This window comes from Lonchura striata, chromosome 3 (assembly GCF_046129695.1).
Source record: "Lonchura striata isolate bLonStr1 chromosome 3, bLonStr1.mat, whole genome shotgun sequence".
NCBI classification, from domain to species: domain Eukaryota; kingdom Metazoa; phylum Chordata; class Aves; order Passeriformes; family Estrildidae; genus Lonchura; species Lonchura striata.
The window spans coordinates 89,522,216-89,537,274 of NC_134605.1; the positions used below are offsets into that span (position 1 = coordinate 89,522,216).

General features: G+C 37.4%; 1 protein-coding gene across 6 annotated transcripts in view; it reads left to right on the forward strand.

Moving 5' to 3' along the window:
• DST (dystonin) overlaps positions 1-15,059 on the forward strand; it is a 283,474-nt gene that overhangs the window by 249,833 nt on the left and 18,582 nt on the right. For all 6 annotated transcript variants that reach the window (XM_031504425.2, XM_021551192.3, XM_021551193.3 and 3 more), the window contains 8 exons: positions 1,169-1,339; positions 2,663-2,818; positions 3,038-3,244; positions 4,921-5,040; positions 8,582-8,751; positions 9,688-9,847; positions 11,261-11,455; positions 12,626-12,754. In XM_031504425.2, the coding sequence (XP_031360285.2) occupies positions 1,169-1,339; positions 2,663-2,818; positions 3,038-3,244; positions 4,921-5,040; positions 8,582-8,751; positions 9,688-9,847; positions 11,261-11,455; positions 12,626-12,754 (1,308 nt within the window). The remainder of the gene's footprint in view (positions 1-1,168; positions 1,340-2,662; positions 2,819-3,037; positions 3,245-4,920; positions 5,041-8,581; positions 8,752-9,687; positions 9,848-11,260; positions 11,456-12,625; positions 12,755-15,059) is intronic.

A 15,059-nucleotide genomic window follows, 5' to 3' on the forward strand; every position in this document is an offset into this window, starting at 1 on the left:
GGAAATAATGTTATTAACCATGTTCTTTAGTATTAGGCCTGTTTCCACAAATGTGAATAAAATGTATGAATAAAATACATGAATAAAAGAACTTCAGCCATATTTGGTTCACAAATGGAGTTGAGATTGGGCTGCATTTCCAGTTAAAGCAGCTCCAGGAAAACAAGTTATGAAGAGACATTACAGGATACAAGTAGGAAAGGGGCTTAAAAAGACACCTTTTTAGCTGTCCCAGTGCTACTTAGACCATCCCTCTCTTTTTCTTATCATTGGTTTCAGTTTCTTCCTGAAATAGTAGGTGGAAGCAGACTAGGGGACACCAGTTTCCATAGCTCTCAGTAAGAAAACAAAAAAGTTTTCTGTTGTGTCAAAATCTTAAGCTCATAAATGAACCTGCTTCTTGCTTTGCCCTCCTATGTGGTCAGGTACAGCCCTGTGTATAGTATCCCTTAACCCCAAAAAAATGTTTGGTTAGGCTCTTCTGAGAATCAGAGGAAAAACTTCTCTTCTTATTTGCAAGCCACTTATTCCTCATCTCCTTGTGAAGATGTTCCTCATTTCTGAGTCTGCAGCAACTTTGTTGGTACATTTTGATTTGCCTGTTACCAATACTGTGCATGTCTCTTTGAGTCAGACAGATGCATGAGAGCTCCCAGACTGTTGCCAGCTTATCTTTTACATGATTTAAAAAGCATAATTATTAGAATAGTTAACAGGTAAAACATGTTGTTACCATTATTATTACAGCTTTCTCTTAATGTCTGAAATGTCTTCAGCGCTCATACCTGGCAAGTGAAGGAAGATACTGACAATGTTTTGAAGGGTACTGGATAGGTCTGGACTTCCAGCACACTGTGTAATGCTGGCACTTTTTGTGTCAGCCACAGATGGACTTTAAACCAACCAAGTTGTAGCAACTCTTCTTCAATAAGTGCATAGTACTTTGCCAGCCATTGAAACTTAGAGAAGACATTGACAGACAATACAAGTTTCCATTTCCTGAGGGACTGTGTCCCTCATTTTATCATTTGGATTTTTATGAATTACATGTGTTTCCTTTGTTAGTCTTAATCTTACCTGCTAAATGTTTGGGGTGAGAATAAATATTATACAGGAATTTTTAAAGATTATTGAATTTCTACCTTATTATTTCTGGTCCTTTATTTAGGAGCTTTGTGCTGCCTTTGAGGCTAAAGAAGAGACATACAAGTGTCTAATGCAGAAAGGCCAGCAGATGCTTGCAAGATGCCCAGAGTCTGCTGAAACAAATGTTGAACAGGACATAAATAACTTAAAAGAAAAATGGGAATCCGTGCAAACAAAACTCAGTGAAAGAAAAGTAAGTGTTTTTACATTAAAAATTGAAGTGTAAATCATGCATTTAAGTGTGTTAATGATCAGGTTTCTTTATGGATGCATACATGCCTCATTTTTACATTTAAAATCAGTTGTAGAGACTGGCATAATTCAGTAACATGTTTAGAAAGTTTTGGGGAAAATAAGATTCAAGAAGTTAATTTTCCATAACTGGGGAGGAGTATGGTGAGAATGGCACAAGTCTGTTCCACAGAAATATATTAACTGACACTGTTAATGCTCATTTGGTAGGACTAGGGGTTGTTTGGGTTTTATTGCAGTAATCGTAGACATGAGAGACTGAATGATCCTTCAAGTTGATCTCCCCAGTACACAGAATTGCTGTGTTAATTTTCCTAGATTTTTTCTTAAAGTCCCAAACACTTGGCCTTTTACTATTTACTTCAAGTGTCTACCTTCTCTTCTAACAATAGCATGATTTCACTGATAGGCAACATACGTTTTCTTGTTATTAATTTCATGTGGCTTTCATTCCGTCACGAAATATAGTCCACTTGTTCTAACTCAAACAAAGAGAATACCCATGATTGCAAACAGAGAAACTCTCTGTACAGCACTGATAAGTATAAAGCACAAATATTTAACTCAAAACCTAGCTGTATTTTAAAGTTACTGTATTTTAAAGTGCTGATGTAAGGTAATAATAAAGTAAAAATGGCAAAGAAATTAATACCCAACATGAGCACCTTCTTGCAGGAAGCTGTAAGGTTGGAGTGCTCAGTGAGGTCAGCAGTGTGAATGTTTGAAAATCTCTGACTGCTGTCTCACAATCAGCAAAATTCTGTATCCCAAATTAGTTTCTGTTCAGGCAACCAAAATGACAATTGGACTTTATTAAAAAGAAGTGGTCTAGGAAAACTTGTTCTTCATTAAGTGCAGGAGAATAAATTTTATGAGTTACTTGATGCTTGATGCTCTTGCAAGTGCACTACCACCTTAGATTTCTGCAATTCTACTGGTTTTGCATTGAACTTGATAAATCAAATGTCCCATTTGGATTAAGTAGTAGGGAATGTGTTCTAATGTGGAAAAATTTATCTTGATACTAGGTGCTGTATTTTCTATTCATCTGTTGCACATAATTTTGTTCTAACTTCTGTATCCATCTCCTTGAATATGCTTGAATATAGGCTGTTATTTTAAAACGCAGAAACTTTGAATTGGAAAAGTGTTTTAAAATGCTAAAGGAAAATGGTTTACTCCAAAGTGCTGAACTAAAATGGTTTCCTTGGCTGAAGCCCGTGTACAATATCAGCCTCTAATGAAGTATGACCTGTCTTTACAGACCAAACTGGAAGAAGCCCTTAATTTAGCAATGGAGTTCCACAACTCACTTCAAGATTTCATCAACTGGCTTACTCAGGCTGAGCAGACTCTAACTGCAGCATCTCGGCCAAGTCTTATCTTGGACACTGTCTTATTTCAAATTGATGAACACAAGGTATGTAAAGAAACAGATGTGTAATGTTTTTCTCCCACTCTGTGGAGATACTGTAACAATGTCCAAATGAACCCTATAATGCTGGCACTCAGAGAAACATTTAATTTGTTTTAAAATTGTGTTTTGTAGTCTTTCTCACTACATCATTCTTTATCAGACTGGGTTTTTTCAGTGTTTACCCAACACAGTACTCAGTAATTTTTACTCTTTTTTTCCAAGGTTTTTGCCACAGAAGTGAACTCTCATCGAGATCAGGTCATAGAGCTGGACAAAACTGGAACCCATTTGAAATATTTCAGCCAGAAACAGGACGTTGTCCTTATTAAGAATCTGCTGATTAGTGTACAGAGTCGATGGGAAAAAGTAGTCCAACGCTTAGTTGAAAGGGGAAGAGCTTTGGATGATGCAAGGAAAAGAGCCAAACAGGTAATGAGACAACAGCTGCTATATAGCTCTTTGAACTTAGTTGTAATGGCATCCAGATTCTTGAAGAATATGATGCTTTAAAGCACTTAAAAAGCAAGCCTGGGTTTAGTGTAACAGACGGTGTTGTGTTAGTGGAGCAAATTCTGTGATTCAATCCCAGAGCACTTCATTTGGGAGGTGAAAGCATCATTTTCAACCCAAGCAGTGACTTCTGTCTGCACTATAAGATAGTCTGAAAAAAGTTAGAGTATGGATTCCAGATGTGTATTAGTGCCATCTGTCTTCAAAAAGATGTTTCATAATCAACCCTGTATGTTTTAAAGAATGTGATGAACCCTTTACACTGATCTCTGGGAGTATTCCTTAGCATTTTCTTCTTGGGTCTATGTTGTGTCCCGATTATACTCCACACTTAACACTCAATCTCTTACGTTAGTTACTAAACCAATATCTTCTGTGTGGTAAGAGATCTCCATTTATTTCCTTATAAACATGGAGAGGTTGTTTTTTGGGTGTAGGGGGGCTGTTCTCACAGTTTTCTTTATTTGGGAGCATCTCTGTTTTTTTCCTTAGATACGTTTCCCTCACCGAGGCACTTAAGTGATAAGATGCAAAATGTGTGAGGGGAATGTAAGCTGTTTAAATATCAATAGGAATTTCTAGCTATTTTCTATTCAAGGGAACATGATCATTCAAGATTTGGTGATGTTCTCAGCTAAACCACATTCCAATGTTCACCACTACCACCACTCAGTTCACAGAGCAAGAAGTTCTCTGGGCAATGAATTAGCCCATAAGCGAATCATGTTCCTTATTTTCCAGCAGTTTCTCTTGTGCATTCACACATACAGTAGTTCTGCAATGAGATGGGTTTCATGTCAATATGCATTTACAAAGCTGAATACAGTGTTAAGATGACAACTGTGTGTGTGGAGTGTGGAAGGAGTACTGAAGGTTGCTGGTGTCAAGGCCTAATCAACAACCCTGAACAACAGTGTCTTAGATGCCTTGAAAGGTTTCTGAACTAGTTTCTTGTGCTTCCATGTATAGGCAGCCCAGGCAAGAGGAATTTTCAAGAGAGAGAGAAGTGACAAACTTAGGAAAATCAAAACCCAAACGGGTGACACTTTGTGAAAGCTGGTTGAATCTTTACTTTTTCCCTGCTTCCTTCCCTGAAGTGTTCTTTTCTCTGAAACAGGAAGGAAGATCAAAAATCTGCTCCTTGCATGTCGATATAGCATTTTGATATAATGAGAGCTTTTATAAGAGTTACAGGGAACATCTTGGGCAGTCATCCAGACAGAAGCTTTTGCCAGTGATTTACTGCCATGGTCCCATATAAGCAATAGCTAAGCCCAGTTCTTTTTGTATTTACTATCCATTACTAAAACTGTAGAAATTTAAATGTCCAACATATTGACAGGTATGACCAGTATGTCTCTGACAGATACATATGATGTGTGCACATCATGTACATTAAAGGTTCTTAACTCACTTGGTGAGGGGAGACTATTACACAGTGGGCACATGGCTAGACCAGTTCTGTTTAACAGACCAGGGAGAAAAAAACATCAAATTATGTCTAAGTTTGCCAGTCTTGATTGAGGTTTAATAATTTTGGACTGTTTCATGAACCAGTGAATTTTAAAGTCTATGCAAATCTGATTTTCCTTTAGTTCCATGAAGCCTGGCATAAACTTATGGAATGGCTGGAAGAATCAGAGAAATCTCTGGACTCAGATCTTGAAATTGCAAATGACCCTGACAAAATAAAGATGCAGCTTGCACAGCATAAGGTGAGTCATGACACACAAAATGCTCAGTGAAATGTAGGTAAGTCTTTCAGCCTTGTACTGTTCAATCATCAAAAAAGTAGATTTGTGGCCTCACTGCAATGGGGTGTTTATTCACATCAAGTTATTAAATAAATAATGGTATTTTAACAGGATGTGAATGAAAATAACTTTTCACAGTACCTGATATGTGGCAGAATGGTTAAAAATGAAGAGGAAAGAATAATACAGCACCATGGAAACTTTAAAAAGCAGATTAATACAATTTCAGAATAGGGATCTCTGAAGAGGCTTTCTTTAAGTTCCTAAACCTAAAATTTACTATCTGCTTACTTGGGTTGAGATTTTTCTTTTAATACTGCAGGACACCTTCAAAAGTGAAAAAAAATCTTAATCAAATATTTTTATTGGCAGTTGTTTTTTATGAAAAGTGGAAATATTAATGAAATTCCCATGAAAACACTGTGAAAGTATTAGAGCAAATGCTGGTTCCATATTTCTCTTTATTGGATTCAAAATTCTGAAAACATCTTTTCAGAAATTCAGCTGTGAATATGTAAAAATCTCTCTCATTCACTTAGCTTTTCAAACTTGGTAATGTAAAGCTCTGTAATTCCATCAGACACAGAGCAAAAGCAATGACAGAAGTAGTTTTCTGTCTTTGACTTCATTTTGACATCTTTAAAATGCCTGGAAAAATATAGTGTTGAGGATCAAGTAGATGAGTGGTAGAATCTTGAGAGGTATGACCATGTCTTAAGATTTCTCTTGGGGCAGTTTCATTAAACACTAGACTAATTCAGTTTTCTAAATTTTGGCATATATTTTCTTTTTATGTCAGTTTTATTGTTCTCCATTTACTCCTATTTTTTTTTTTCATATTTCACAGTATCCTGAGGGGTTTGCAAATCTAATTTTTTCTTTTCACTGTAACTTCTGGTGTTTGCTTTTACCTCTGACAAATTTTGTCATATATAATAATGGCTTCATCAGTCTGCTTGATTTTTTTTATCATCTCTCAGGTTGCATGACGTGTTGTTTATCAGCCAGGAAAACATTCTACTTTAATATAGCGAGAGCTGGCAATTGGTCAAGCAAAAATAGTTTTACCTGTGTCTGCTGTTAAAAACCTTTAAATAAAACCTATATTAACATTCTGTTATGCCAACTCTGCAGTTTCAGTTTGTTTTGGGATTGCCGCTGTTACCAGAATTTGAAGTCAGTGATCTGAACTGGCAGGGGGGATCTTGCTGTTAGGATAGTCAGAGTTTTACTAATCTTCTAATCTTTTCACTCCTCTTTTCTTTACATATTCAAATTCTTCACTAGTATGGTCAGCACTGTGACTTTGCTTTGAGGTTTTCTGGACTCTCTACTGTATTTTCATCCCATCTTCAGAAATGTTAAACCTTATAAACTTGATATGTGTTTTATACCTACAGCAGTACGTTTTATGAGACCAAGCTTCCTCAAATGGACTGGCAGACTCATCACTTCTGTCACTGATATATTTTCTTCAATTTCTTTCATGTAAAAAGCCTGCAGAGCATTACAGCTTGAGTTGCTTAAATCTCATTAAGGAATGAGATGAAATTGGTACAGGCACATAAGGATTGAAACTGGTGATCTGGAGAAAAAAGATGAATGTGTGTGAGAGAGGGAGTTTGGTGAACTTTGTGACTTTAAACTTCAAACACCACCCTCTCAAGAAATCAACTCAATTGTTTTTTAATGAGTTGTCAAACCTCCCAACACTGCAACGTCCTTCCTTGTATTTTGAGTCTTTTCCTTCCACTCCCACATATACTCTGTGTGTGTCTTTGTCTTTTCTGTCCAGCCTTGAAGGTTTCCTTGCTCCATTTAGTTAAGGATTTTGCTATCCCATCTGAATGTGTGCTGTAAGCAGTAATTTGGACTTGCTCTTTGCCAGTCGTTACTGCCAAAAAAAAAGTCCCTGAAAGAGAAAAGCCAAGATAATATGTTTTCTCTCTCACTCATATCTAGCATGCTGCCAGGGACTTTTGGGGGTTATTCATAGTCTGTTTATTGGAATTTTTTTCTCATTTTTAGGAGTCAGGAATGGAAAAACTCGCACTAGGTCACACAATCCGTTCCTGTGCTAATGCTGATGTTCTTACTGAACATCTATACGAATCTGGCTAATTTTATCTCTGTGTGCCCATTTTCCTTAGAAGAAGGTACCTAGCTGAAAAAAAATTCTCAGTAATTAACTTACCTATCTGTTCCTGGCGGCTTAAACCAAAATCTACTCTCAGTTATACCTGAAGTCGAATGAAAGTAGATATGGTTTAGTCTCAGGGAATGAACTAACTGCAACCCTTTGCCATCTTTAAATCTGTTTTTCCTGTATGATCCTTCTTTGGCAGCAATTTAATTGTGTTTCCTTATGCAAACCTAGTGACATTGTGTAGTGTTAAGTAGGAAACAAAACCTAGCAAATAAAAGAAGCATAGATACATTGTATTTAAGGAACTGTTAAAAAAAATGGTTATTTTGAAAATTATATTTATTTTTACTGTAGTCCTAGCTTGACAATTACGTTTTTTCTTAAAGTTTTTTTCTTGTTTTATATGAGGAAAATGAAAGAATAGTAAGGAAATACTGAATTGCAAAACAAATATTGCTTCTTTGGTAACAGAAGTACCTGAAAATATTTGATGTTGTATATAAGGGTTTTCTAAAGCAAACTTGTGATTTTTTTTCCCAACTGATTCCCTGCTAGCACTTCATGAAGGTGTGAAATAAAACATTTCAAGCATTGCTGCAATTTAAAAACTGCCTTGTTGGGCTGGTGTTGTCTTTTGCCAATGTTCCTTCGTTTCATTATTTACTCTCTCAGTCAGCTAATTCCTGTGTGGTATCAGATGAATTGTGTTTCTTGTGCTCTTCTGTGCCTGTGAAAAGCTTCCAGAGGATCTGTGCAAAAGGAGCTGGCAGAGCTGACAGTCAGACTCTGTCACTGTCATTGTTCAAAGTTCTGGGACTCAGAAACCTGCTTGTGATTTTTACTTCTAGCACAGACTGAGTTATTTGGATGCTTCCTGACTACTGCTTCTTCTCAGGTTTCCCAGCTTGTTCATGTTGAGCTAAACTGGAATAACCTTTGTAGCTCCTGGGGAGCTTTACAAGTGACTTGAAATCTTAGTTTGTAAGAATGTAGTGCTAAGAATGCTCAGTTAATGGCTCCCAAAGTAGCAGTTCTTTCACATCCTTCTGACTACTAGGCTGAAATTTGGGAATACTATGGTAGGACAGGAATCATTGCCCTCACTGAAGGAGGGATTTTCCCAAAGTTGTTCCAGCAAGCAGAGAGCTACATTTCCAGAGAAGGACAAAAAGCAGGGGTCTCCTAGTGTCAAGCCCCAGGTAACACTAGCATAGAAATTTTGCAGTAAGTTTAATTTATTCTTGCAGTAATATTTATAATTTATGTTGTGGATAGTATGTCAAAAATTAATTAACAATGGTCTGTAAGCAGTTAATGATATATGGATATTTTCTCTTTTTTTTCCTGTATATATAGGAATTCCAGAAATCTCTTGGTGCCAAACATTCTGTGTATGATACCACAAATAGGACTGGACGTTCCTTGAAAGAGAAAACCACCTTGGCTGATGACAATTTGAAACTTGATGACATGCTGAGTGAACTAAGAGATAAATGGGATACAATTTGTGGAAAGTCAGTGGAAAGGTAAATGAAAGACAACTAATTATTTGCTAAGTAAGGAAAAGGCTTCTATTTTTGGAATTCGTTGTGTAAAAGTAGAACCAGAGTGGCTAGCTTGTTTGATAATTAAGAATGCCAAAGCAGTAAAATACTGGGAATGCATACTTTGCTAATGGTATTGTAGAAGAGCAAGGAAGGAAGAGCCCTTTAAAAAGGGAAACTTGATTTGAAGTTCTCTGGAGGTGTTGGTCAACAACCAACTGAACGTGAGCCAGTGTGTGCCCAGGTGGCCAGGGAGGCCAGTGGCATCCAGCAACAGTGTGACCAGCAGGACCAGGGCAGGGATTGTCCCCCTGTACTGCTGAGGCCACAGCTCCAGTGCTGGGTCCAGTTCTGGGCCCCTCACTGTGAGAAAGACACTGAGGGCCTGGAGTGAGTCCAGGGGAGGGTGATGGAGCTGAGGAAGGTCTGCAGCACAGCTCCTGTGAGGAGCAGCTGAAGGAGCTGGGGGTGTTTAGCCTGGAGAAAAGGAGTCTTAGGGGAGACGTTATTGCTCTGTACAAGGGCCTGAAAGAAGGCTGTAGCCAGGTGAGTATGGCCTCTTCTCCCAGGCAGCAAATGACAGCATGAGAGGAAACTGCCTCAAATTGCACCAAAAGAGGTTTAGGTTGGATTTCAGGAAAAAATTCGTCTCTGAAAGGGTTGCGGAGCATTGAAACAGACTGCCCAATGAAGTAGTTGAGTCACCATCCCTGGAAGTATTCAAAAGGCCTGTGCATGTAGCACCTGGGGACATGATGTAGTAATGCTGGGGTAGAGGTTGGACTCAGTGATCTTACCACTCTTTTCCAACCATAACACTTCCATGATTTTATTACTTTATGCTGAAAATATTTTCCTGAAGTGTGTAAATTATTACTTTATCTGTGTGTGGTTGTTTGGCTTTTTTTCCCCTCTCAGACAAAATAAACTGGAAGAAGCCCTGCTATTTTCTGGACAGTTTACTGATGCTCTGCAAGCTCTCATCGACTGGTTATACAAAATTGAACCTCAACTAGCAGAAGACCAGCCAGTACATGGAGACATTGATTTAGTAATGAACCTGATTGACAACCACAAGGTAGTTCCAAAAATTCTGGCTTTTGATTACCGGATTGCTCAAAAGTGTAACATTTTAATAATATCTCTGTCTTTCACTATTCTGTAATTTTTGGAAATATGTAATATTTTTGTAACAAAAATGTAGACAACAATAGAAAATGCTGTAAAACATACATGAAAGAGGACAACCCTTAGTGCTCATTAATAACAGTTAGCACTGAGATATTCTGTTTTATTGTGCTTCCCTATGTATTTGTTAATATCATGTCATAAATCACAAATATAATTTGCGAATGTGAGTCTTGGGGCAAGAGATGGCAAAAATTATTTTACTGAAAAACTCTGGGGTAGACAGCTCTTTTTCACTCCATCTGCTAACTAAATGTCCCGGGCACTTATCGTGATTACAGCAGCCTTTCAGACCTGTGGGGTTGCTATATATTTATTGAGAAAAGTAATTACAGTGCTAAAGTTATGCAAAGATTTCAACTAGACCATGGCCCAGGGAGCTTTTGTTGGAAACCTGCAGTATTATATTACTGAAGTGATTTTGGGTGTGGGAACAAGTAGGATATTTTGGACTCTGCCTCTGAATCCCAATTTTGCAGTTCACTATGTCAGAAGAAATGGCTGCTGAAGTTACTTGTATTGCAAAGGTGACACATGTGCAGAACTCTGCAGCCTGGAAGGATTAGGAGGTCCTCTGTTCATCCACCTGTGACTTTCAGTATCTCATCTCCACTGAGGACAAGATTTTGGGCTTCAAAAAAAAAAAAAAGAGTTTGTAAACATGTGTTGTCTATAAAATTAGCCTGCACAATGCTTCAGTTGCTTCTGAAATCCCTCTGTCCATCACAAGTAGGTTGTAGTTGGTAGCACAGCACACTGTAATTATCTTCTTTTAAGTAACTGGAGCTTGTTCAATTTACTACTGTAAACATACTCCCACATATATAAATGAATAAGCAGCAAGATGCACAACCATACAGTTAGACCCCCAGATGGAGATTTATTTTTGTTTTGATGATTTTAAACCCTCTCCTTGATTGTTACTTTTAATCTGATCATTTCTGGACGTAGCAATCTTCTTATGTGTTAATCTGTGTCAGATCAATTGCTTTGCTAAAGAATGGAAAGCCGGCAGTGGTAAGGAGACTAGATTGCCCATGCATTGCACCAGAATGGATTCTTGGGATCTGTTTGAAATTTTCCTACCATATTCCAATTTTATTATGTTAGAAGAGGGTCTTAATACCTTCCTACAGAATCTAATAAATATAACTTAGGTGTTTTCCATCACTTAAATGGAGTTACTCTTGATAGAAATAAATCTGTATTTTCATTTCTTTTCATAACCAGTAGTTTTTTCTTGTTTATTGCATAAGCATATCTTAATGAGCTAAACATTTCAAATATATTTGATGGTGTCTAGGTTTTCCAGAAGGAGCTGGGAAAAAGAACAAGCAGTGTCCAGGCTCTGAAGCGCTCTGCAAGGGAGCTGATAGAAGGCAGTCGTGATGACTCTTCGTGGGTCAAAGTCCAAATGCAGGAGCTAAGCACTCGCTGGGAGACAGTTTGTGCCCTGTCAGTATCCAAGCAGACACGACTGGAACAGGCCCTTCGGCAGGTAGAGGAATAATAATATTACTACATGTACTGTATGAGAAGGAGTGAAAAGTATCTTGCAGTTTAGTTGCCAAAAATTTAATTTAATTTTCACTTGAAGTTACTCTTATTTCATTTGAAAATACTCATTTATGTGCTAATGCATTGCTTACCTTGTCTATCCTTTTTCCACAGCACATAAATAGTACCTCTTAGCATTTATTATTCCTGTTATTATTAGTCTCTGCCACAAATGCAAAACAAATGTTTCGAAGACCTTACCATCTAAGGAAATCACTGAAGTTACAGTCAAATATGAAGGATGATAAAGAACTATGCCCCATTCACAAGAAGCAGGAGGTTGCAATCATATTTATGCTTTTTGTGCCTTATTGGAAAAAAGTAATTTTGTGTATTGAAAAATTCTTTGCACTGGCACAATTACAATGCACGGTGAGGTACTTCAGAGAAAAAAAAATAAGTTGTGCTGGGTGCAATCATGAAACAGTCTTTGTATATCAACATTATGTGGTACCAATCCCAGTAAATGGGTGCATCTGTATTGTTTCCAAACCTGAGATAATATGGATGTACAACTCTCTGAAGATATACAAGCTTAGATTGATGCTAGGATGGGGTTCCTGCAGTAGCAATGTATCCACTGTGTACAATATTCCTGCTCTGCTTTGCTCAGCAGACACAATCCTGAACTTAACTTAGAAAATAATTGTGTCTGAGTATGGCTGTACCCAAAGGTGAATCGTTTTTGTTTTCTCTAGACACAAGAGTCATTCTCCAACAGGCTGTCAATTAATTTTGCTTTACTGATGCTTTAGGCTGTGCAGACAATAGTACTCCTCTTTCCAGCTGGTCCCTGAAAGCATCTCCTGTGTAATTTGTCAGTGTGAAGGCATGACATTCTCAACTGAGCTGCAAATACACTATAGATCAGATGGCTAAAAGCATGAACAGGCTTTTAGGCTTCCTATAATTTTTTTGGGAAGCATGAACTGTTTTTACAGTTATGAAAATGTAGTGCTGTGTATCATTGACTTTTTAATGGAAAGATAATGTGCTGGTACTGCTGGATGATTAATGATTCCAAATGTGGGCTCAATCTCCCTGTGTAAGCTGCAGTGTGTCTGTCAGGTCATCATCTCATGAGTGACCATGACTTCTTGTATCTTACCAGGCAGAAGAATTCCACTCAGTTGTCCATGTCCTTTTGGAGTGGCTGGCAGAGGCAGAGCAAGCTCTTCGTTTCCATGGCATCCTTCCAGATGATGAAGAGGCCTTGAGAACACTTATAGAGCAACACAGGGTAAGCACAAACATGAAGAGGATCCTCTTCCTTCTAATAGCTCTGATAGTTCTATCCCAGATAGTTCTATCCAGCATCCAGTGTTGGAGCAATTGTTTCTGTAGAGAAATTTAATGTAGTTAAGAGTTTGATGTCCAGAGTGGCGTTGGGCTGTTGTTTGAGTCATCTTAGCCTATTAAAGAAAAAATGGGCCTTTAGAAAGTTGTTGTAAAGATTTAGAGACAGATGCAAGCCCCTCTGTGGAGCATACTATGCCTGTAATAGTCACACAGACTGCTACAGTAGCAAAAGTGCATCTGTCTCCTTAGCACCATTGACCTAAAGGGCATAGACTTTTCTTGCAAGGTCATTTGTAAACATCAGCAGAATGATGTTGTCATCCATCAACCTTTTGTCATGGTGAAACACTGTGCTGCCTGACTTCACATGCACTGGCAGCTGTAATATTCTAGTGGAATAGGTACTGCAGGTAGTAAATTATAGGCCATCAAACTAACTTTGCTGTAATGAAATGGGAGTTTGGCTAAGTAAGGATCACAGAGCTCAAATTTTCACTCTCCAAACAGGAGGCTACAAACATGCACAGCCTACACAAAACAGTAACAAGTGTGTAGTGCCCACAGTGTTACAGAACAAGTTATAAGTCCTGGATATGTTCATCATTGCACTGAAGAAAGTTGAAGCAAAATTTTTGAAATGGAGATTGGAAAAGCATTCTGTTTAAATTGAGTTTGCTAATATTATTATGCAGAGGACTATTATTTTTTATAAATATGTGTATTTTTAGCAAACTAATATTTATAATATTACTTTGCTAATATTATTATGCAAGATAGGACTATTATATGGTTCATAACTGAGGGATTCTCAATGTACTTAAAATGGAAGGTTTTGAAAAAGTTTTCAGTTTTAATTTAGGGCCCTGGAAACTGAGTGCTAGTCATAAGCTGGCAAATGTATGTAGGCATCAGTGTGTGCTGATGTAGCAACCTCACAGTGTGTTGACTAATGTTGGGAGCAGCAACTTAATGTCTCTGTTCAATTAAATGTCTTTTAGCTGCCTTTCCTCCACACGTGCTGCACCAGTTCCCTTTTATTTGATTTTTTAATCTTCTGACTAGAGAGAACTGATTGAAATCTTAGGTCCACTGAAATAATTAGAAAATAGAATTTTAAATGTCTTCCTCCACACTTTAGGTGGATTAGCAAAATATTTCTGTACTGATTTTAAAATTTGTGCTGACAAAGCATAACTTGGAACTTCAAAGCAAAGTTTGTCTGAGAAACCCTGTCCAGCTGGGGAAGGATGATAGCTAGCACAACACAACCAATCTTGGTGTTAGATATGGCCTTACTGTACTTAAATTTTTTCAGTAGGCTTCAGAAGGTGTTCCCCCAACCACATTTTTCTTTTTAAGGGCAAACACTATAAATAGAAAAATTGTCAAGTTCAGAAAGATTATGGCACTACAATTTTACCACTCACACACAATTTTTCTCAATAGGTCATCTCGCCATTTAAGCTTATAACATTAGCTTTCAAGAAGACAAAAAGAAAATAAGGAAAGAAGTAATATATATTACTTTTAAATACCATGTATGCATTATCATGCTGCACACTATAATAAAATTGTATGACTAAAATTATTATATAAATATGAAATGTATAATCCTTTTGTCACTGTTATTTTTGCAAAATAATTTTACTGCATTTCTATTGGACTACATATAGAAATGTTTTTTTCAGGACAATATTTTATCCAAATGGTCCATCTTTATACCCATTTCTGATTTTGCTCTTCTTGAATACTGCACATGATTTCGTGAATTCTGCTATCTCAGAGAGATATCTGTCACTTGTCCACCTCTCTAGGGCTGAGAGCTGTAATGGGTTAATGCACTGGATTGCTCAATGAAAAGCATCCCCTTTCCTCTTTTGTAAATGTGTCTGTGTCACTGGTTTGCCACAGAGTTCAATAAAATTAGGGAGAGTTTAAGACACTGTGAGTTGTGTGCCATAGATTTAATTCTTGAAATACTCTTAATACTGCTGAGCAGGGAACACAATGGGTTTTTTTGCCCATTTTCCACCTGCCTGTGGCTTGTTTTGGTAATCTCTCATTATAATCCAGTTCAACTTTTCCAAAAGCATGTTGAACTGACATATTGTAAGGATGCATGTGTTTTTGTGAGAGAAGGTTTGCTATCATGATTTGGGTCTTAAACTCTGGCAATAATTAAAGTTTAATTCAAAATCAATTAGCAACAAATACATTTAAATATAGAGTCTACATATTCCAGGCTT